At 40.1% G+C, this 21,527-nt stretch overlaps 1 protein-coding gene across 1 annotated transcript in view; it reads right to left on the bottom strand.

Moving 5' to 3' along the window:
• The window catches only part of LOC139709147 (receptor-type tyrosine-protein phosphatase eta-like), a 38,887-nt gene that overhangs the window by 10,423 nt on the left and 6,937 nt on the right, over positions 1 to 21,527 (bottom strand). The window contains exons 7-25 of the mRNA XM_071621109.1: positions 21,104 to 21,376; positions 19,370 to 19,636; positions 18,781 to 18,865; positions 17,512 to 17,702; positions 16,705 to 16,995; positions 15,392 to 15,485; positions 14,345 to 14,505; positions 12,831 to 13,088; positions 10,784 to 11,074; positions 9,617 to 9,880; positions 8,978 to 9,121; positions 7,423 to 7,566; positions 6,270 to 6,548; positions 5,089 to 5,237; positions 4,585 to 4,714; positions 3,778 to 3,920; positions 3,012 to 3,180; positions 2,256 to 2,399; positions 783 to 1,008 (exon numbers count right to left, since the gene is read on the bottom strand). Of these exons, the coding sequence (XP_071477210.1) occupies positions 783 to 1,008; positions 2,256 to 2,399; positions 3,012 to 3,180; positions 3,778 to 3,920; positions 4,585 to 4,714; positions 5,089 to 5,237; positions 6,270 to 6,548; positions 7,423 to 7,566; positions 8,978 to 9,121; positions 9,617 to 9,880; positions 10,784 to 11,074; positions 12,831 to 13,088; positions 14,345 to 14,505; positions 15,392 to 15,485; positions 16,705 to 16,995; positions 17,512 to 17,702; positions 18,781 to 18,865; positions 19,370 to 19,636; positions 21,104 to 21,376 (3,703 nt within the window). The remainder of the gene's footprint in view (positions 1 to 782; positions 1,009 to 2,255; positions 2,400 to 3,011; positions 3,181 to 3,777; positions 3,921 to 4,584; positions 4,715 to 5,088; positions 5,238 to 6,269; positions 6,549 to 7,422; positions 7,567 to 8,977; positions 9,122 to 9,616; positions 9,881 to 10,783; positions 11,075 to 12,830; positions 13,089 to 14,344; positions 14,506 to 15,391; positions 15,486 to 16,704; positions 16,996 to 17,511; positions 17,703 to 18,780; positions 18,866 to 19,369; positions 19,637 to 21,103; positions 21,377 to 21,527) is intronic.

The following is a 21,527-nucleotide window of genomic DNA, read 5'->3' as shown; positions in this document are numbered from 1 at the left end:
TTTGTAGCCAAATGTACAATACAGGTCAAAAATCAAGGTCAAAGGTCAAAGAAGTCAAAGGTCAAAATTCTGTGTGGAAGTTTTGAAGCCCTCACCTAGTGCCATCACATAAAGCAAACAGAATCGAAATCGGGTTAGAAATGGCGAAGGAGTAGCATTTTGTAGCAAAATGTACAATATAGGTCAAAGGTCAAGGTGAAAGGTCACGACTGAAATTCTGTGTAGAAGTTTCAAAGCTCCCATGTAGTGCTATCATATAAAGCAAACAGAATCAAAATTGGCTCATAAATGACAGAGAAGTAGCAAATTGAAGATTTTGATCACACACGGACGCACACACGGACACACGGACGGACGGACGGACGGACGGACGGACGGACGGACACACGGACACACACACGTACGGAGCCCGTTTCATAGTCCCCTGCTCGAACTCGTTCGGCGGGGACAATAATTCGTGATGGATTGCCCTGGGCACTGATAGTCTGTATTCATGGTAATTTAAATAAAATGTATGCACATAAACAAATAAGCACATGGATGGATGAATAAAGACTATAGCTGTATATGAAAGTGGAATTTCTCATGAATATGTAGTAGAGCATTCAAATCCTGTCCACTGTTCAGGACCATTGTCTGGGTGTTAACCACACACTCCCATTTCTTACAAAAAACTCCCATTTTCTGTAAAACTAGTATATTGACATGGTTTTCAAAATGGGCAACAGGAGGAAAAAAAAAGAGAAGAGAAGAGAGAAAAAACAACAACAAATGTCACATACCTGTACGCAGTGCTTGGATAGAGGGCGCCATTGCAGTATTCTGTCAGGTCATTGGGATCGCAGGAGCCGTCTGACCCTACGGTGTACGTCACTTGTTCTTGCGCATTGCTACTGAAGGGGTAGTAGTCGGTGGGTGTGGTTTGGTATTGGGGCACAGGGCGTGACCTTCTCGCTTCGGCCCAGGTCAGCTCATTGGACGTTTGACGCCTGGCCACGGAGGTCAATGCTGGGAAAGGAAGTGGAGAGAGAGAGAATTCTCATGGAGATTTTTTGCAATCAAGCCTGTTGAAATTTTGGGCTCTCTGCCATTACAGCATTACAAGTCTCTAGCCAGAGTTCTCCAGTCAACATTCTGTTTTGCTGTTCCCCCCCCCCCCCCCCCCCCCCCCCCCCCCCGACTGGTTTATCATACAAGCTGAATACAAGGATCAATTTCTTCAAGGAAACCCTGATTGCAAGAAAGAAAATTAATCAAAATTTCAAGGTCTTGATACGACCTGGGTTGGTAGTTAGCAATGTGTATTCAATTTCTACAATTGTAGTTTTAATTTTTCTGTCTAATCAAGCTTGATCAAATTTTTACAAACTACACGTACTAAAAATGCAAACGAGTTCGTGAGAAAACTGCGAGGTAACTGTCTTTCTGGTAGGGAACACGAAAGTGTTCTATCTTCCTACATGTATACACATAATTTGATATATCCAGGCTTCTCCTAATGCTAACTGTGTGTATTTTTTTTTCACAACATAAATTGGTTATCACTATCATATCACTTTTTTTGTGGTAGACACAAAACTCAACACCTAAGTCACTCCCTTAAAGCATGAACTCTGACCCCCCCCCCCCCCAAAAAAAAAAGAAAGGTGACTTAAATGCAATGCACGTTTATCTTCGTTTTCTAGCACACATACTGTATACTCTATATATTTCGCGGGGGTTTTATTTTCGCGAATTTCGCGAGTCGGGAGTTATTCGCGAAATTAACAACACGCGAAAATATTACCTTCCAAAATGAATCCCTTGCCTTGATGATACGAACATTTCAGTACTAGTATACCATGTCACGGCTTACCGAACAGACCATACTGGCTAAGCTTGTTTACGCACGTCCACGTCTACTTACGAATACTGTAGAGAGCCAATCCATTATCGCAAGGGGACCACTCGTCAGAAATCTAGGGGACCACTCGTCAGAAATCTAGCGCGATGGACTTAACCACTTCAAAAATGTTGAATTCTAACTTACTAGTTCGCAGAGTTTGGCAAGTCTTTTCCATGCAGTGTATAACTAGTATCATTCTTATTTGCTAGTAAGTTGAAAATTCACACTTTCTTTGCCACTTCATATTTTCTCTGGTCCCCCAATCGCGAATTTAACCACTCGCGAAAATGTGTGACAGCGGCAATTCGCGAAAATTTATGTACGCGAAAATTATAGCGTATACAGTATTACTTCCAATAGAGTCACTTACATGACAAGGACCTCTCCTGGACAATGATGGCAAACCTGGCGATGGGGCCGTAGATCTCGCTGAATGGGTTCTGGAAGGAGATAGTGATGGTGTTTCCTCGCGACACCAGCTGAGGGGCGGAGGAGGACGATGGGGCAGGTGGAGCTACGTAAGAGATCAAACACAGATGCATAAATTCAGGGGTTCGCAAGAGCACTTGAGTTAAAGCTTCACAATTTGTTTTTTTTTTTCCTAACACACCTCACACTTTGCAGAAATATTTTCAGCTACACTCCCATTGATTCATTGCTTACACAAGGTTTAATCATCACAACATGAAGCGAGACTACAATGTACATTTAACATCTCATACTGAATAACCCATGCAACATGATACTCAGTCTCAAGTAGTGATATTAATCATAGTTAGTGCTACAATATTTAGATGTTAATGTAACATATCAAACACACTGAAAACATCTAAATGGGTGTGTCACACATTATCAAATTAATTATATAGATATCTATCAGAAAGGTGCCATTATATATACATATATTTGCAGAAATGAATAAAGAAATAAAATCCAAGGATGCTGTTCAATATATGAACCAGTCAGAGAATAACAAACATTATATGAAGTAGAAGGATTATAACAAATCTTGAATTAACTGTTGCTGCTTCCATCTTATCAAAAAGTCATAAACTGGTAAGTTGCAAACTTGATCTGCAATTTCTGTAGATACACGTAATTTACAAGTGTTGTATTGCACACTCACCGGTCTCTGGGAAGAGCACTCGCATGGAGTATGACTGATCGCTGGACGCGATGCCGTTAGTCGCCACCACGGAGAAGACGTAGTAGTTGCCGGTGGTGAGACTGCCGACGGCCTGGGAGTACGTCGTCAGCGATGCATCAGCGGTGACAGCAATTTGCCTAAGCTGCACCTGCAATGCCATAGATTATGTGGGGACAATTAAGGGAGGTGTTCGTTGAGGTGTGTGTTTTGCACACTTGGCTAGGATTACCCCTTACTGAAACTTGTTTTTTCCATGTCTACCAGAAATCATCTGGGACTTAAGTTTAAGCCTCAATTCTCACACAGTAATGGGTGGAAGCCCTTGAGAGGAAAAGCCTCAAACAAAAAAGCCACCCCAATGAAATTCACAACAGTTAGGGACCACATCTACAAAAGTTCTATACCTTTGGTTTCACATATCATTATCATTCTGTATAGGCTATATATTTCACGAATTCTTTATTCTAGCAAATTTTGCAAGTCGAGTGCCATTTGCAAATTTAAGAACATGCAAGAAATATTTATTCTGATCCTGAGCATGCTCACATACATTTCTCTGTTGATTAGTGCAACTCCCGATCACGAATTCAACCACTCATGAAATTGTCGGGAAGTCCCGATTTGAAAAAAGATTAGATTCACTAAATATATATGGCATATACAGTAAGAGCCACAGAAACCTTGCATTGATTGAGTGCAGATAAAGTGTGTATCATTATCATGATTATAATCATTTTTTGCGTACCAATTGCCCGACTTCTGGAGACCTGAATACAGTAAGTGTGTAGTTGGCGATGACTCCATTGGGTGAGGTAGGAGGAGACCAGACCACCTCCGCTTCCACGGGTGTGGTTGGGGCGATGGAAGGAGTTGTGACCACACCCGGCTCTGGATGGAAGAGGAAGATGGAATGATTTGATAGATGTACTGCAAAAAGATCTTAGAACTCATCTGGCAGTACTGTACTGAACTACAAACAGTGGCTTTCCTTTTCTGCTACCTTGTCATTATCATATTGGAGAGTATAATGCCCACATTGATAGTAACATGAAGAAGGAGGAGGAGGAGGTGATCACCTTATTCTTTCAATTTTATCGATATTTTTTTCCAAATATATCTTGAACGATAGTCACATGCAATGTCTGCGCACAATCATCTATTAAGTGATCAACAAAATATCTCAATATTATTCGTTAAAACGTGCCTGTATTGGTAGAACACGCAAATATCAGTAACTGGGCTTATAGAGAGAACTTAAATGCGTGAAGCACAAGTGCCAAATTGTTATAGAGAGATGATCTGAATTATTGAAATATCTATACTTTCAGGGGCTATCACAGGCGAATTTTGGCTGTTTTTATGTATTCTAGCTGGGCACAAAATTTGACTTCCAGGACATTAGTACACTTTAACACACTGAGGACAGTTTGATTTTGCTACAACATGCATTTCCCATAGACATCAGCCAGTGTATACTCGGGACTTGTCCTCAGCGGGTTAAGGAAAAATGGAAGACCACTTGTTAAAGGATGGCACACTGCGCAGAACTTACTTGAGGCGAGGGTTCTTTGTGGGGCAGCATTGAGGGCATCGCTCAGCACTTCATTGAACTCTGCAAAAATAGTAGCTGTATACACTGAAAATGGCAGGAGGGAGTCCTGTGTGTAAGAAGTGCCTGTGACCTGGAATGGTGGAAACAAAAAGTCATTCATACATTATGATAAATCACACATAAAATCAGTGGAAAATGTTATTTCACTGTCTCCTCAAATGCCTGCAAATTCTCAAAGTTATGAAATACCAGACGGATGATGCCACCAATATTACTTACTTTCACTTTATCGATTATGATAGAGAAAGCAAACAAAATGTTTGGGATCTAATCAAATTGAAACTTACGGTGAAGTTCCTCATTTCATGTCAAACAGAAAATTCATGAAGTTAATTCCTATATCAGCTCAAACTAATTACCATTTACCATTGACATGATCTCATGACCAGCCATTGTAGATAACAATCAATAAAGCCCCCCAAAGGCCCCTTTCACCATGCCTACCTGCATATTCCCGTTGCCTACAGTTGCCCCATCGCTGTCCTTGATGGCGATGATATAAGACGTAACTCCCGCAACGGAGGGAACCCACGTCCAGGTCATTGATGTTGCCGTCACCGCGGTGACTTGGAAGGAGGACGGCACGGGCGGTTCTGTTTCAAAATCAGACAGATTGACAACTTACGTACACAACTGCACGCACATTGTATATACAGTAGCACACACTATCACAGGTTTGGAATATTATGATGATGGAGGAATACAAACTTAACAGTATTTGGTGATATTAGAAATGATGAAGCCAGCACAAATTTGTACCTCAAAATGTTGGGACAACAAATACATTCATGCCATCGCATTCACTTCAAATAGAACAGATTTTATTTGGAATCAGTAGAATCATAGCAATTGCTAAATCAATAGAGGAGCCAGAAAGCCCTTAAAGTATAGTAAAACAGAGCCAGTTTAAGATGATTCAGGAGAAGATATCCCAATGAATATCTCGGTCATGTGTGTTTATCATGTCAACTGTGCAGACATCCCATAGGTTTGCACATAATAGACCAAACAAACCAGAACAGACTAATCAGCGCAGAATTTCCTTGGCCTCTGATTGAAGGGGGGAACATTTAATTTGCTTTAATAAATGACTGTGTGATACCATGACACTCTTGAAAAATCATGACATACAGAGGGATGCATTCATATCTTTTGTTTTTAATTGTCAAAAAATGTAAAACTTCTGCAATTTCGTGCATAAAATGAATATGGTCTATGAGAGATGCTGCGGTCCAGTGATAAAGAATTTTTTTTTTTTTTTTTTCGCTGAACTGTATCAACTCAAACCCTTTCTTCATTTTATCCAACTCTGCTCAAAGTTACTGGATTTATGTGGCTGCACTCATGCACAAAAGGAATTTCTTCATCTGTTATTGCGCCCTTATTTTGTTTGTTTGTTTGTTTTACTTAACCCGTTGAGGATGAGTCCCGAGTATACTCAGGCAGGTGTCTATGGGAAATGCGTGTTGTAGCAAAATCAAACCGTCTACAGCCAGCAAAAAAAAGCAGAGAAATTACAACAAATGCAATCACACACACACACACACACACACACACACACACACAAAATACAAAGAAATTCATAGCTCATAATATCATGCAAAAGCATGACAATATCAACTTACTGGTGCTGACAATTCCAGAGAGGTTCTGACTGAATTTGGTTTCTATAATGTCCCCATCATTGTTAAGGCGGTTGCTCTGTGCCCTCACACGGAAGGCATAGGCTGTGGACACACCCAGATTGGTCAGATCCACAAAAGTGTCGGTGGTTGTACCCGATTCTCTGCCCGGGGAGTAACTGTAGGCGTAAGCGTCGACCTCACCCTCACTTGGTTGCCAGGATACCCTGATAGCGGTCAGGGATACCATGGTAACCGTGAGATCTGTGGGCTGTGAGGGGACTGGAAAAACAAAGGAGCACTCATAAAAATAACAGCTACTGTGAGCTACCATCTAGACAGTGCCTAGTGCAGCTTTATTCACTTCTTGTGCAAATCAAATCTTACACCAAACTTGCATGACAAGCACTCTCTTCTTTTTTTCAGTTTATCTGTCATTAGCGAGCAAGAGAAAACCTGAAAAGTTAGAATTATAACCATGTCATTATCTTCATGTGGATTTCGGAAATTTATAACCAGACAGTCAGACAGCCCTTTGACTGTTGACCAGTTTCCCTTTTTGTTTTTTTGTTTGATAGTTTTTTTCAGATGGCAGTATTATGACAACAGGTATCACACTGCAGTGAATCTGCCTCTTTCCTGCTTAAAATGATACATTAACAGGTATATAGTACTTTCTAGGTGTCAAACAAAAAATTGGTGTTACACATGGTAAAGACTGCATAAACATTCAATGTTGGGATTTGATTACAACGAACTACCACCAGTGAAAGATTCTCACTTGAACAGCCTTCAAACCATCATATAATTTCTTATTTGCCCTTTTTTGTGTGTGTTTTTCTTTGCAAACTTCTTGTCTTTTTATTAGCATGTTGTTGCATAAATTCAAATATCTGTTTATCGGTGTTGGTTCTAATTCTGAATGAATCACATGTTTTCAAAGCTATTTCCTATACCCAACCTCAAAACAATATGTAGAAAAGAAAAAGGTCCACTTCTTTGAACAAACTGTCAGTTTCAATTCACATCGGTGTTTTGTTCCTTCTTGTTATCCTTTTTTTTTTTGACAGACGAGCCAGAGTGTAATTGGCTCTCATGACCCCGTAACTTGCTGATGGGCTCAACCATTATAAATCATGCTATGCTTGGAGCTTACTCATAAGGAAAGGTGTGGACGATTCTGGAGCGCCTGTCAGAGGTGAGTCATCCTCGCGTTCGACGACTGAGGCTAGGGTGGCGGTGTAGGATGCCCCTGGTGTCAGACCAGTCAGCGAACGCGATGTGGCCGACGGATTAATGTCTGAAGAAAATCACAAGCAAACAACTGATTATATGAGAAAGAAAGAAAAGTTGCTCTGTCCGAAGACTGCTGTAAACAAACAGGTTGCAATCTGTAAATTAGAAACAGAAAAAGTAAACGAATAAATGTCTAAGGAAGAAAGATAAGTTGCTATGTATGTAGACAATTTTGAACATACACATACTCTGTAAACATCAACATTTACTTAAGAAAAGCAGGAAACTTTCTCTGTCTGAATACAGATACAAATAAAACAGACAAATGATTATAAGAAAATGGGAAAAGAGGTTCATAGTCTATTTTCAATCCATTCCTATTAGCTTAATCTACATGTACTACCATAAAAAACGATAATGAAATAAATGAAAATAAAATGCTACCATTATGTAACAGATCAGTGAGCTAGGCATTTCCCAGTCTGGGCTGTCCAAAGTTTGTCAGAATATTTACAGAGGTAAGTATTCTTCCACGATGCACAAGTTGAATAAAAATTTCAGGCAAGCTTTGTGTTTGTGTTTAGCTAAATTTTTGCAAAGAGAGAATATGTAATTAGTGTATCATACAGGCATTAGAAACTTGGTCTTTGCAGGTGTGGAAGCAGGGCCAGTTAGCACGAATTATCTGACAAATGCCGATCCAGCTGTGCGTGCAGTAAATGATATAGCACGAAGCATAGAAGGCCTAGCTAGGAGGTATCTAGTGATTTGAAGGTGCTGGACAGTGATATATCTAGGTGATGTCATATGAGCCAAGCCAGGGATGGTACAGTATTGGTGGAGATGAGAATCGGGCTTATAACTTTTTGCAAGATACCAAGAAAACACTTTTGATATAGTACAGAGCATACCATTTTAAGAGGAATTCAAAGTTTATTTGATGAAAATCAGATTTTGAATGACTGAAACATCCAAAAACAAAGTAAAATAAAGCGTTCGTAATAAAGTGTGGGTCCCACACTTCATTGGAATTGCTCTTTTTTGGATATCTCAGCCATTTCAAAGCCAATTTTCAGCAAATAAACATTAAATTCCTCATAGAATTACATGCTCTTTCATATTTCATAAGAGGTTTCTCATTATTTCACCAAAAAATGTTAGAAACCCGAAATTAGGTCTCAACCAAAACTGTACGATCCCTTTAAAATACCCTAACAAAAATTAGTTCACTCCTTTTACATGTATATCTCAGTTACTCTTCTCCACAGACACTTAAACACATATCCCACTTGTTAAGCCTTTAAAGAAATAATATAGGTACACATAAATGTCATAATCTACGGAAAATATTTCATCTCTCTTGGAGAAACACACAGCAAGGATAATAGATCAAATTATTGTTACCAGAGAATGCAATTTTTCAGGGGATGAAAGCAAAGACTTCACAACACAATTTCATCCAATGATGTACTCACCAACGGGATAATCCGACGCTCCTGGCTCAATGTCGAGGACGTACCTCACAATTGGTATGTTTTCCTGTATAGGATCACTCCATGAAAGTTCAGCCGTTGTTGTGCTAACATCAGAAACAACGAGGTTTTGTGGAGCATCGGGCACTGTAAAGGGGATGGGGAGATAATGGCATGCATCAACCACCACTTTCAGTGACATAATGCTCACTGCGTGCCACCATAACTGTAATGCATGCTGCCTTGAGAGAGGCATGTTATCCAAAATAAAATTGGGATCGGCAGAGGCCTGATAAACGTTGTGACAAATTGTTTGCTACACACATCTCATTCGTATTAGAGAGAGCTTCCAACAGAAAATAACAGTTGAAAAACTTGCTCCCTCTTTAGAATTATCTTGCGAAAGTACAGTTGTACAATCATATCACATACACTACTCTTAACAAACGCAAATTACACACTATATGTTATTACCTCAAACACGTCTCAGTAACATGTACAATTATCTTCCCAACATAAAACCCTGAAAGTATGTATTCCAAATTCAAACCAGGATTTAATCTCAATTGTGATATTGCTTTAAACAAACTGGAGATAGGAGCCTGAAATTCATGGCTTATAAACCATGATAGAGTTACTCACACGTGTGGAAGGTGAACTGAGTAGTCGAGCTATTCCTGTTGCCGCTTATGGCAGTGACGTCGACCACGTACCGCTTTCCTGGAGCCAGATTGCTGATGGTCACCGAATGATCAGCGTCCATGTCATCAAAATTGCCTTCAGTGGATGGGTCGAGAGCAAACTCATACCTGTCGCGGATGCCGTCTGGTTCGTCCCACTCAAGTGTCACCGAGGTGGTAGACAAGGTGTCCTCAGCCACCCGGATTCCGGTAGCTGGTGCTGGAGCTGTTGGGGAGATGTCGGATGCACAGTCAGGGCTCGACACTAACTTTTTCTCTCACTGATGGCCCGTTTGGGCCTTTAAATCTTAAAGAACAGAAATAGCGGTGGGCACAAAAAGGTATGTCCTGGCTTGAAATAACAGGAAATATAAAAATTCATTTTGAATTTCAGTAGCCCAATCGGGCCATAAAAAAAAAGGTCTCTTTGAACATTTGGTGGCCTGACTTTGATTTTTAGTGGCCCTGGGCTATCGCTTATGTCAAGCCCTGCACAGCGGGGATAAATATCTCATTTGGTGTTGTATGCAAGGGTTTAGATGCCAAGTTTGCACAACTCATTACACTGCTAGTGAACAGCAAATACGAAGAATGTATAGTTGCCCATTGGTCTCCAAGAAAGAAGACTCACACCTTCATGACACATGTGTGTACTTGAAAAGTTTTTCCTGCATCTGCAGAGTTACTTCCTTGTGATCACGCTTCTTGTTTGCTATTCATATCTCATAGCCATAGAATAAGATGATTTATCATTATCATCTGGGTTGGGATATTTTTCGGAAGATCTCGATATTCATCACAAGTAAAAGAACACCACATTTATTAGTAATATTGTGTTAGTCTAAATCTGCTGGATGAACCTTTCACTTTGAACACATTAAATTTCCATCTTGACTGAATGAATAAATGTAGTACCAGTAAATAGAATATTTCTATACCTCAATACTTCTTTATTTTACTCTTTTTTTTTCTGTCTTACACTTCACATATGCACCCATACACACACACACACACCCAGAAATACAAGCTCTAGAACAAAATATTCATGTTTTTCTTCCTTTTTTTTAGGGTGGGGAAGCAAGGAGTCTGTAACAGTGATGCAATAAGCTATTGAATCTCTTGGTCTTACGCAATCTGTACATAATCCTCTCCTCTCCATCACCCGTGGGGATAGAACTGATGCAGGTGGTAACGGTGACAGTGTACTCCTCGCCGGGAGATAGGCGGTAAAATTCGTGTCGTCGCGTGCTGCGCAACACCTCGCTGTCGCCATTGTCCGGGAAGTTGCCCGGCGCGTAGGGCGTGTACTCCAGGCAGAAGGAGGTAAAGTTGCCCTCGTCGAGGTCACTCCACGTGAGGAAGAAATTTGTGGTGCTGTCGCTGGGCTCGACCTCTAAATTGAGGGACTGACGGGGAGTTCCTAATGAGAGAAAACAGGGCAGTCTCCGTCAGACGTCCACACAGTGTTTGATCGCAAGACAAGTTTAACTCCAGTCTAATTAAGTTGAGATATTTGTGACCTTGCATTACAAAACGAACAAAATGTTGCCAGATACATGATTTTTAGTTCAGGGCAGATTCCGAATGAGCAGGACTTAATATGTTTTAAAATGATGTGTATCTCAATTTAAATGGACTCTTCTAACCTGTCTACATTTTTCAAAGAAAACACACATTCTGGAAGAGTATAGTGAGAAAAGAGGTTCTGCAGTATGGGGTCTATTCATAGTGCTTAATCCTACAAAGAAATGCCAGCTGCACAATGAATCAGCCAAAAAAATAGTATGCTAAAGTGCCTTAGTACTAACAATGAAAGTAATGCTTCTTATAAACAGCATTTCCACCATCCATATTTTCTTTCATATTTTTGCACAAGTTACAAATATAAATTACTTCTGATGGAAAAAACAAACAAACAAAATATGTTATCAGTTTCAAAAATGACTTACTTTGATGAAACAAAAAGTAAGATGTGCAAAGTAGTAAGATAATGAAATAAAAATGGATAAAAATTGTATTCTGAAATTCAGCATGAGCAACAATGGAGATTGTGAAACTACACCTGTAACAAAAACTTATTTCACACATGAAATACTTTATTTCTCCTTCTTTCTTTTTTTTTTACCCAAAAGCATAAAGTTCTCTCAATAGTCCAACAGGTAAACTGCTCAAATGTGAATTCATACATGTACAGGAGCATTTTGAATGGTACATAAGTACTGATGCATGAAGCATTCCACACTAATAATAACAGCAGGAGTCTTTTACTGTAATCTCCTCTCTGTAATGGGATAACAGCTGCCTGCAAATCAAAGATCCATGCTTAACTCCCTGCATGCCACATGAATATCTTGTCCATACAGATTGTCTGAATGTGGGTGAAATCTGTGCACACTTGAGTCATTGGCAGAGAAAGGGTTTACTAGAGCAACAACCAAATAATTTGATATTAACTTTTTTGGCCGAAAATACACAAAAGAAGGTAGTTTTAAATCTAGTCCGTGGCGTACAAAAAGTTTGAAGCCATAAAATGATTGTGCATGACCATGGACAAGAGTAAGACTACCTGTTTGAATTTGAGCCTGTGCGAACAGAACACTGCTACAGATATAATGTTTAAATTTCTAAGCATTGCCAAACTAGAACCTGAAGGACTTACTGTGGATGTAATTCAAATAATACATGTGGACATTTAACTGCCTATTCGCATGTCTCATTTCCAATGTTGTTGCTACCATCATAAGCTATAATATCTCCCGCCAAGAAAATATTGCCCAGTGATTGGATTCTGTGCTATCATATGTATCTCATGAATACAGTGATGAGTGACATGTTGGAGTCCTTTTCAATCTATGTGTGTACAGTTGACATGTGCAATATGGATGGTTATTACTGATAAATCTGGCCCCCACTTGAGATGTATGACAGCCGTCTCTACATACACGCAGAGGTTTGCCTCTTGATAAATCTTTCGTGAAATGAAATAGAGGATGGACTCGGAAGTTGCATCATTTATGGCATATATGTTTTGACATCAAAACTCTCGGTGACAAATCAAATTTTTGTGGACATTCTAGAGGGGGGGGGGGGGGGATGGCTTGTAGTCAAAGGGACCATAACTTGTGCTCAGACCCTTATCAAGTTACTATGGATTTCTAGCCATCTCTATGCCTTACTGGTACGGATGGTGACCACACTGCTTTCCAGGGACCCTAGGAGGCTTGATATGGTAAAGGAGTAGTTTGTCAGCGGCGAGAGGCCATTGAAAAGTCGCTCTGATACCGACGATCGGAGCATGATAGGCAGGCCATCAATAAGAGGATCCGAGGTCAGATTGTACATGTCCACATCGCCCTCTGCTGGTGGGTTCCACGCAACTCGGATGCTGTCAGACTTGATGTGAGGGAAGCGGAAGTTTGATGGGGGTAGGGGAACTGTGGGTAAAACAGTGGTCAGGGTTGCATGAAGAAATCTTGAGGTCTCATTAATGAATCTCTACTCAGCAAAAAGGTAACAAAATATGAAAATACTGTATACGCCACTTATTTGACGGGTCTAAATTTTTGCAAATTGGGATCGACTACCAGACAATTTGGCGAGTGGTTACATATGCGATTGTGGAGTACAGTACTGATCACAGAAATGTATGCGTGTATGTCATATTCATGTCGGGATCAGAGTTAATATTTTCGTGTGTTTTTAAATGTGCAAATAGCACCCGCCGGGCGTAATTCATGAAAATAAAAACATTAAGGAATGTTCATGTATACAGTAGTGAATATAGTCACAAATGCGATAATACAAAATTTTGCAAGAGGTGATATAGAGGAGCTCTATTTGTTTTGTACAACACCTCAGACATCATCAGATGCTGTGCACACAGATCCTTGAATTTAGCATAGAAATGACAACCATTTTCCTTGAAAGGCAACTGAGTAGCACTGTCCCAGTCTGCTAAACCTGTACGTGTACATACATAAGCGAAACTGATTGGTTGGCATTGTTACAAAATTGAATGACAAAATACTGGCCTCTGTTAAAGCACACTTGAAATTGTTGAGTGCGTGAGGTAAATGTTTATTTTGACATCAGATCAGAGATGTGCAATGGCACTAAAACTTTGAGTCAATGGAAATTGGTGGCATCAGCCATATGTGGCATCAATTTTTGCTCGAACAAAATTGCACGGCTGATAGAGACAATGTGCGATGGTACTTTTAATGGATAATGATAACAATTAGCAAATTGGACAAAGAGTGGAATGACGGTCCTGTTTCTATAATAAGCTATGGAAAAACAAATTGACTTTCATTTATCAATGATTGCACATCCTCAACGCATCTTTAACTCTCTGCACGTGACTTACCACCTTCTACAACTGTATTTCATATCGATATCCACGTAACACAGTAGTTACTGCAAATATTGATGCAGCATCACTTTCAATGGGGCAGTTCAGATTCGCTTTCTCTGCATATTTACATGTATGTGTGTGTATACATGTAGATGGAAAAACGAAACAGTACTTCATATGACAAACATTCCTTCAACTACACACAAGAACACAAATACACAGACAATTTTTTTCCTTTTTGTTTACTTTGTTTTTTACAATAAATAAAGGGGGGCGTGTGCCCCTTGCACCCCCTCTAGATCTGCCACTGAGAAGGAATAACTAATTAGCCATCACAACATGTGACTGAGCTGTAGTACTCCTGTGGTGACACGGGACGCACACTGATGGTATATTCAGTGCCAGGAGTGAGGTCCGTTATCTCATACATGTTTGCGTCATTCAACTGTCTAGTCACGTTCATCTCTATTCCAGATCCATTGTAAGCGATCACGTACCTGAATGACAGAAAGAAAGGAGAAGTATTTGGAGATAAACCCTCTTTATCTCGACCATATGAAAATGTCTCTGCCATAGTACACGAAAGTCTTGAAGCTGGCTCTGATAGAGTTGAGAAGTCTTTGGGCATCTCCTTTGGATGAGTGTATTTATGCGGATCAACAGTATACACCTCTTTGGAGGTTCTTTACAAGTTGTATGTTCAATACAATACTTGTACATAGATGTACTTATAGATAATCATACAATTTTTCTCTTTGAACACACATATTTTTTGTGTATCATACAATGGCATATTGTAAAAGTGGTAGCTGGCATCTTACACATATAATGCTAGGGCATTTTCAACTCATTGTAACTTGCTTCTTTTCTGTTTCTTAAAGTAATCTACACAGCAAGAGGGTACATTGTAACTGCACACAATTGATCTAAGTGTAACCTCCTGAAACACGGCCAACAATGAGAATATTGGAAATTTGCTGGTGATTAATGGCATGCGTCATTGAAAAGTTACATATATTGTGGCCCTGCGTCATTGAAAAGTTACATGTGGTCCTGCATGACAGCATTAACAAAGAGTCCTATGGGCCAATTTTCCAGTCAGCCTGGAAAAAAAAGATTAACTTTTGGCTGATATGGACAGTAACCCTATTTCTATCAAAATCTTACAGTTATGGAAGAATGAAATTAACATATAATGTAAGTACGTTTTTTAACATTTTTTTTAGATCCATTTTCTTTTTTTTCACTTTGGTTTTTCTCTGCATTCAACACATGAGGCTGGTGAAAGTGTGTCATTAAAAAACAAAACAACAGGGTCAACTGTGAGAAGCTCTTACTGTATCACACTTAGCACTAAAAATGATGCTGCAAATGATCTCTTACTCGTCAACATGGTCATGAACCACAAGCTCGTACTCGATGCTGATCGAGTCTGTTTCAACGTCTGTGATGTTGAAACCACCCTGTAGTCCGGTCACTGGATGGGGATAAAGATGTGCAATGTATTCATTTAAAGGTCAATACGAATGGATGTACTATCAACAAACTTTACATGCGTGTGTGAGTGCACACAAATGTGTAACAAAGTTTTCAGAGCACATTGCATCATGCCTACAGCCAGGGCTGCACGCTAACCCATTTTTAAAAAAAAAAAAATTTGTACTGGTCCAACCTGTCTGTTGGACCAGTAGGTACCCAGTTTTTTCACTTTTTACTGGTCCATCTCCAGAAAAATTACTGGTCCGACAGTGATTTTTACTGGTCCTGGACTACAATACAGCATTGATATATGATTAGCTGCAGATGAAAAGCAAGATCAGTAGCTGTCTTGGAGGCAGCAGTTATCACATGTACAGTTTACCTCATCATAATTTCCTGATCAGTGATAGGCAAATTTCCGCAGCAGAGCCTGAGTGCATGCACTCACATATATGGCATAAATGCAGAGTAAGACACACAGGATTGAAAAACATGTGCCAACTAGTACATAAAGTGGGACACCATGGATTTTCCCAGCCTGAAGCATCGCAGTCACTCTGTCATATTGGAAATTATGTATCTGCGACAAAAGTTGAGGTTTCGGTGCAGTACATATAACATTCATTGTACAACTGTAACTGCCATGAGTTTGTGATGGCTGGTTGGAAGTTTTGGCTGTTGCTGACCACCACAAGGCCAGAATCAAGATAAACTAGAAGAGCACTCTGAGAGTGCAGAATTCCACCAAGCAGGTTTTCCACCACTGATATAGTTCTTTCATAGAAACCAGTGATTTCCACTATATGCATGCTGAAAGTAGCCCACTCTCCCAATATAGAGGCCTTTTGTTATGTCATCAACCTTTGGCTGCACGGGCCGCGTCATCCTAGCAGAAACAACATCCCGCACTTAAGTGCGTGTATAAAAACCTAAAAAACATGCAGTTTGAATTACCAAGTTCATTGACCCAACCTGCCAAAATATTGAAAATTATTCATCAAATCCATAAAGATTTCTGAATCACTGCCAAAATTTAATCATCTGTTCCTTGTGCCACTTTCAACTTTTCCTGCAAGTTTCATTCAAATCCATTCACAACGTTTTGAGCTATTTTGCACACGGACAAACAAACAAATGGTAATGAGAACATAACCTCCTCCCTTGGCAGACGTAATGAGGATTATGAGATTGCTTCACTCTTTGTAGAGTCCACCTACCAGCTTGAACATCCACAGGATCACCCATCACCACCACTCCCTCGGCCACCTCAAGCAGCGATATAACGGTGATCACGTACTCTACGTCCGCATCAAGGCCAGTCAACGACAGCTCGTTGAGGGCGCTCTGGCTGGTCACCTCGACCAGTTGGAACCTCGGTGCGTTTGTCGTGTTGTCGGGGACGTACGTGACATTGTAGTCACCGACCTGTCCAGCAGGATTCTGCCAGGTCACGGTGATGTAGTCTTGACCAATGGCAGTGACCATCAGATCAACAGCAGACTCAGGGACTGCAAGGATATAAAAAAAAAAAAATCTTTGCATTCAAGTGGCTTAGTCACAGACAAAAGACTGAAAAAAATAACAAAACATAACACAAGGTCAAACATGCTACTATTGAATGATACCAATATTTAATTGCACACATAAAGAAATATGAAAGCTGATCATGAAATCATTATTGCAAACATGTTGAATACTGTAAAACGAGGAATTTTCGCGTGCATTTTAATTTCGCGAATTTCGCGAGCACCAAGATTCGCGAAATTAAAATGCGCGCGAAAGTTCTTGTCTACACTATATGCATTGAGTGCCAGTGGCAGTTCGCGAAAATTTCATGCCGCAAAAAAGGCCGTCGGCTCCAATTCGCGAAAAATTCATGCCGCGAATATATCATGTTTTACAGTAGTCCTTACTTGTTTTGTATATCAATTAAAAGCCTTCATGGCGTTAATAGAAATTACAAGCACGGAACAGACGTAGGTCCAAACTTCAACATATGCAAATGCTTGTTGAATGTCCCTTACTTGTGTAAGCCTCTGTGGTGATGGGAATTCCAAGAATATTTGAGACGAAATTCGGCTGGGCGTAGATCGTGTAGAGTGAGCCAGAAACGAGCTGAGAGAAGGTGTGATTGGCTGCGCAGGACGCGTTGTCATTACACGTGAAGACCTGTTCAGCTGTTGTAGCGGTCCAATCCAGCAAGCCAACAGTCACGCTGCCGAAGTGAAGTGTGAACAAGGACCATTCAAGAGTGACATGTGATACCTGGTTTGGGCATGTCTTGCTGGGCACGTTCACACCATGTCAGCATGTGTGAACACCACTGTAGAAGGTTATTACCTATAATGACCTTGTTGTTACTGGTTTTGATTTACGTACATGACAGGAGACACAACAAAATCCAAACCCTCCCATGAATTACATAGCTTGGGTCAAACAATTTGCAAGCTCAACTTAATTTGAACTTCTGGATTTCTGTTTATGGACTTGGATATAAGATAGCTTCACATTAACATTTGACAGCATCAAATTTGTACAATACTATGTCACAGAAGACCAAAATTACAGACTAATATGTTTGGGACTCCAATCTATTACCTCTAATGTATTCCTCCTAAAAGTCATTATTGCCAGGTGATCATAACAGACAATACCTTGATGCGACGGGCACAATTTATTCTTTGGGATTTCATGTCGAAAGTAGGAAGTTTAAGGACGATTTGCGGGCAGGTCTTTTGAATATGTGGGTGCAACTGGTATCACTGTATCACGTGACCACAGAGAACATCAAAATCCCATATATTTACCATAACACATCTACCTCTTATAACATTGCTACCATTAATGATTCTGTTTGCAAAATTTTACTTCATTAAATAATAATAATAATAATAATAATTAGCATTTTTACCGCGCTTAATACATGGTTTCTAAGCGCCTTACACATATGATAATCATATCGAAACATAATCTTGCATATCATTCAACATAACTACAAACTCTACAATAATTTACATTACTTAATATAATACACACAAAAATGATATCAAACTCATCAGAGCGGACTGGAATGACGCACTTATAGTACAACAATATAAATTCTTTGATAAAGTAAACTTATTAAACTAAGAGTGTAAGATGAAACCATGTCTTCTCCAGTCTTGTCTGATACATTCTGCAGACACAAATTGAGACGGGACTAAATGCTAGCTGGCACCGATTCCCCTCTCCCTCCTGCCCCCCCCCCCCCCCCCCCCCCCAAAAAAAGGAGAGAAATATTAAAGTGAATTTACTTTTCAAGCTCTGCCATGGCTTCAAACATCACCTTGATGGAATCAACACCACGATCCAGAATGGAGAGTGTGGTATCAGCGGTACCTGTGACAACACGATTCATCATGAGCACCAATTTAATTGCTTGCAATGCAAAGAATGACATTGTTTTATACAAACGAATACACATTTTAAAATTTTGAATGGTAAAAATGCATTCAGAACAGACAGACAATTCTTCAACAAGTCTCTTTGCTTTATTGGCACAATAAAGTCACCTGCTACCCTTGATACTACATGTACTACAGAGTTCAACAAACTTTCCTGTGTATTATCTCACTAACCAAGCATTCTGAAATCTTTCATAACTGGTAAAATGGTTACTTTTTCTGGTAGAAATCACATTAAAAAAAAGGGATATCATGCTACGGTAGTCATACTGGTCACATACTGGATATTTGAAAGTGAGCACATACATTGTATAAATCCATGCAAGAATTGCATTGACAGTTATCACATCACTCAATGCGTCCCAAAACTGTAAGCAGGTGAATATAAACCACAGCAACATTACTGTATAATTGGGAGAAACACTGGGCCTGCACTCACTAGCATCAATTTCCAGCACTTCACTCTTTGTTTGTTCCATTCCGTAACCAGCCCGAGAGGTTAGACGTATCATCCAGGTCCGAGAGCCGGGGTCTGGACACGTAAAGTTGACCGTCACCATCGGTGAGAGGTCAGTGATGCTCTCGGGGTCCCGGCAGGAATCAATCTCCAGGAGATAGCTGGACACGTTGCCTGTCGGACGGTCCCAAGTCAGGGTGGGGTAGGGCTGGGCGGGTCTGATGCGTATCTCCGACACACTTTCTGGCTCTGCAGGTTAACATGGTGTACAGTGTAAGGACGGAATCATGTGATGGCAAACTCAATACAATGTACATTGTAGCTGCATTCACATTTACAAAACATTGCAAAGTTTAACCTCGAGAAGTCTTCATGAAATCTGCTTGTCCGTTCACACAGCCACCAAAACTTCTTGGAAGCTCCACTTCTCAAAGTTTGGATCACTGATGTGCATGCGCAACATAGAAGAAAGCATGCGCAGTCTGACAGCTAATGATTGTGATGTAACAATGCACACATGTACATCCCAGTAACTACATGCTTTGGAGGCACTGCAATGGATTGGTCATGTGACATAAACTCTGAAATTTCAGTTGCATGCATCCAGACAGCAACAATTTTATTAAGAAAATTTGTGGCGGGTGAAGGAAATTTCCCTAGTTTGAGTTGGAAGTTTCGCAAGAACTTTGCAGGGAGTTTCCGGGTCACACTGGCAAAACTTCGAGAACTTCAACTCCGCATTGTTTTCCCAGGTTGATCGTGGCTGTGTGATCATAACTGATCATAATCATTGTCAAATAGTTCATTGAAACAAATTGGGAAAGTCATACATAATGGAGCACCAAAAGGTCTCATCCTTAGACACAAAACATATTTGCCCTTCTTCTTCTTGTCAAGACTGATTGTTTCAAAACAGACACTAGAGTTTCAAACTGATATCATTCAGTAAGAAATCAGTACAGAAATATCTACATTGGAGGGTCAGAAATGTCAAGCTTCAACACGAAGATCTGAAGAGTTTGTTTGCGGTAGAGAAACAGTGCTTGGCAAAACGTGCAAATCGAATTACTTCCTCAGTTTTGGGGTGATGCTGAAGAAGTTTAGCAAACACATTGGTTTCAGGGTGAAGATGTGCAGGACATTTTATTTCTTCTTGAATGTATTGGAAACTGCATTGCCATGGTAAATGACATATTATGGCAATAATTCATGGCATAGTTTTTGCTGACTGAACTTTGTGACTTCGTCATTTTTGAGCAATAATAAAAAAATTTGGCATGCACATTGTGCAAATCACATTTCTTACTGTGTCAGAAATGTGTATGCATAAGCCTACCATAGCATGCAAAACAAAGTGTTATATGGAGGCAGACATCTTGAAATCACCTGATACATCTATGATGTGTTGATTGGTTTTTGCGAACAAACAAGGATGGCAATTATCAGCTTGTGCAACAAAACATTGATGTTTAGACAGAAATTATTCGAGTTACTGTACATTGCATTTTGTCATAAACTGATTTTACCTGCAGATGTGGTCCCACAATAACATATAATTGAATCATACATGGTGTAGCATACATGTACATTGATTGATTTTCATGAAAAATGGCCTCATTTTTTTTTTTGTGCAAATAAACTTTTCATTTGTATACTACATGTAATTGCATATGGAAAGGTGTTTTCACCTGGCCTTCGACCTACAATGCCACGTACCTGTGTACTGTTCCACGCTGGCACCCTCCGAAGCCCTTGACGAACCCAGCAGGGTAATGGAGATGGCATAGCGGTACCCAGGCACGAGATCTGTGAGCGTGAATTCCCTCTCCTCCTTTCCAACGTCAACATCAGGCAGTGTGCTTCCATTGGATGCCTCAGCACGGATGCGGAACCCTGTGGCGTCATCGACCACCACATCAGCATCCCAAGCAATGGAGATCGATGTCGAGTTGAAACTTGTGACACTGGCATTCAGAGTCACAGGGGCAGCTAAAGAAAAAAAAAAGGAAGAGAAGGACCAATAATCATCGGCTGACTTTATGTCAACAAAGAGTACAATCTTATTGGCTATATGTATGGGCATCAACACACATTTGATGATTTATTTACTTTCATTATTATTCTTTTTTGCGTTTGTGGT

This window comes from Diadema antillarum, unplaced genomic scaffold (assembly GCF_040938485.1).
Source record: "Diadema antillarum isolate AM-2024a unplaced genomic scaffold, OU_Dant_1.0 scf00000037, whole genome shotgun sequence".
In the NCBI taxonomy this organism is placed as follows: domain Eukaryota; kingdom Metazoa; phylum Echinodermata; class Echinoidea; order Diadematoida; family Diadematidae; genus Diadema; species Diadema antillarum.
This window is presented reverse-complemented; position numbering and strand designations above follow the sequence as displayed.